This window comes from Apostichopus japonicus, chromosome 11, assembly GCF_037975245.1.
Source record: "Apostichopus japonicus isolate 1M-3 chromosome 11, ASM3797524v1, whole genome shotgun sequence".
NCBI classification, from domain to species: Eukaryota; Metazoa; Echinodermata; class Holothuroidea; order Aspidochirotida; family Stichopodidae; genus Apostichopus; species Apostichopus japonicus.
The window spans coordinates 11,674,917-11,677,411 of record NC_092571.1 but is presented as its reverse complement, the minus strand read 5'-3'; the positions used below and the strand labels follow the sequence as shown (position 1 = coordinate 11,677,411).

General features: G+C 37.8%; 1 protein-coding gene across 2 annotated transcripts in view; it reads right to left on the bottom strand.

Moving 5' to 3' along the window:
- Positions 1 to 1,818: 1,818 nt before the first annotated feature.
- LOC139976448 (uncharacterized) overlaps positions 1,819 to 2,495 on the bottom strand; it is a 3,552-nt gene continuing 2,875 nt past the window's right edge. For both annotated transcript variants that reach the window (XM_071985187.1, XM_071985188.1), the window contains one exon: positions 1,819 to 2,495. This exon is cut by the window's right edge and continues 953 nt beyond it. In XM_071985187.1, the coding sequence (XP_071841288.1) occupies positions 1,867 to 2,495 (629 nt within the window). In that variant the 3' untranslated portion in view covers positions 1,819 to 1,866.

Genomic DNA, 2,495 nt, shown 5'->3' with positions numbered 1-2,495 from the left:
TTGGCATCGACTTTGGGACCGATTTGTGAATTTCTGCACCCTTGGTGTGAGGGTGGGTATGTAGAATCATAATATTCCAACTAGAATATAATTTTCCAATTGGGTGGAGTCGTGAGGAGGGGTGCCGTACCGCAAGTTAGTAGAACTGTTGGTTCCCAATCTGACCATGATTATGTTATTCAATTTTACATCATTAGTGCGATCTGCATAATTATATCTCATACTGGTGTAACAAGAAGAACATACATTAATCACTAACAGCGCGCCGACAACATGCAATGCAGAACATAAACTTTTGTCCCCAAACACTGTGAATACATACAACATCCCTCATTGAAATATCCAAATTCGACATTTTCAGCAGCATAACACGGAGTTGGTTGTCAATTCTTAATTGCTATACCGGATACTATAAGGTGCTAAATCGAACGCCAATTGACCGTCTTTAGACAATATTACAAGTTACATTCAGTATTATGTTTCCAACTTTACTATGGGTTGTACAAGGAGTTAGAAACAAGATTTCGGTTAATAAGTAAGTTCGAATTTCGTCAAATCTTGTAAATAATGTAAGCCTAAAGTTAGAAACAGAAACAACCTATATCGAATCAGAAATCAAAAATATCCTGTCAAGATTGCGATCAGCTTAAATTTATTTTAAGAGATGTGACATAGATTACATTTTCCAACTGTCATGTTTTTAACCACCGACTTTTCTAAATATTGAAGATTCAATTCAATTATTTGGGGATGAGAACCCGTCCCCTCCCCCTCCTCCTTGTAGCTACGCCCCTGAATATTACACTAAATCAGCGCTTATAACAAGGGATAAAAATGTGTCTCAATCAATAGAAAGAGTCTTTCGTCGTGCTTGGAGACAAGTTTGTGAGCTTAGGAGTTATGTACAAAATAAACACAATTAATTAATCAAGAAACGACAAATTCGACTAAGAAATTAGATAAAAGCAAAGAAAAGAAATGCCAAAATATTCGTACAAGTTAGATTTTAAAAGCTTGTCTCCACCATATTTTGCTTCTTTGGTTCATTTCAAGGACGATAGTTCTATCACACCTTTAGAAACAAGCATTTAATAAATATGGTCCGTTCTGAGATGTTCAGTGAAACAAATATATGGGAAAATAAAAACATTAGCAGGCTTGCCAAAACATCAAAACGTAGAAGGAAAATTTTATAAGCAAGTGCATATATTAACCGGACTCCTCGCGATGTTGACAGTTGTTTGCATATTTTACCACGTTTTTAAGAAAAGAAGCCCAAGTCAGAGAATGAACAATGGAAATCTCACCATGTTATGCTACGTTAGGTGTTATGTATATACGTATCACGATTACGTAATAAAAAAGAGAACACATATATCACCCCCCTACCACCCCACCCCTCGCATATCCCCTCACACCAAACGTCAAGAATACTTCGAGGCATTTAATGTTATGCATTAATCTCATTGTTCTGCCTTGGGGCCAAATTTACCATTTTGTGGGGTGGGGGAAGGGCGGGGGCTGGTCCTGATAAACTACTGTTAGGGCCCTCGGATGTCCGTGTGGCAACCAAGGCTTGCGTTGTGTCGACATTTTACTTGTGAGTTGCACAGTAATTATGTATGCATACATCATAAATCTGCAATGCAATGTTTTGTAAAGATTTCGCTCACGATATCTTTCGATTGATGAATAAGTTATTTGCTATACCACATAATTATATAATGTACTACATAATTAGGAAAGTAGTATTATGTAATATCAAGTAATATAGGAAAGATATACGAATATGTCGCTATCCCACACAGTCTTCCTCGTTTCTATTAACTGTTTTTATATTTTTTAATAATTTTAGGGGACAATAGATTAAAGGATTTGAGCCCGCATTTGGCCCAATGGTGTGTCCGGCTCTGGAGCTGCCAAACGGTTATCTTGCTTCCTTGGGCAGTTTATGAAACTTTGTAGCATTCGAATATTGGTAAGAAGAAAAACTAAGAGAAATAATCCTCCGGAAATCAAAAATGCTGCACTGATAACAGCAATATCGTAGTTCACTGTTGGACTTGGTGTAGTGGTAGACTCGTAGAACTGCCATTGAGTAGTCAACATATCCGCGACATCGCAAAAGTCCGTAACTGAGAGCTTCATAAGTTGTTCACCATAAACAGAGATTGGGCTCTGACAAATCAGATCATGTTCGTAGAATCTGGATTTACTTAACCAATTGTAGAGAGGCAATGCATTGCAGTCGCACGTCCATGGGTTACCTGTGAGAACTATTCCAAAGTCTTCTTCCTCCTCCAAGAAACCTGATGATGGGAGTCCATTTAAAACATTTCCTCTCAAATTAAGATAACGTAGACGGGTTAGTCCCGTCAATGAATTCGGCGCAGTCACATGAATCAAGTTATGCTCTAAGTTAATATGATATAGGAATTCATTGGCTTGGAATGCCCGTGCCGGTAAAGCGGTAATGGAGTTAAACTGCAAGTTTA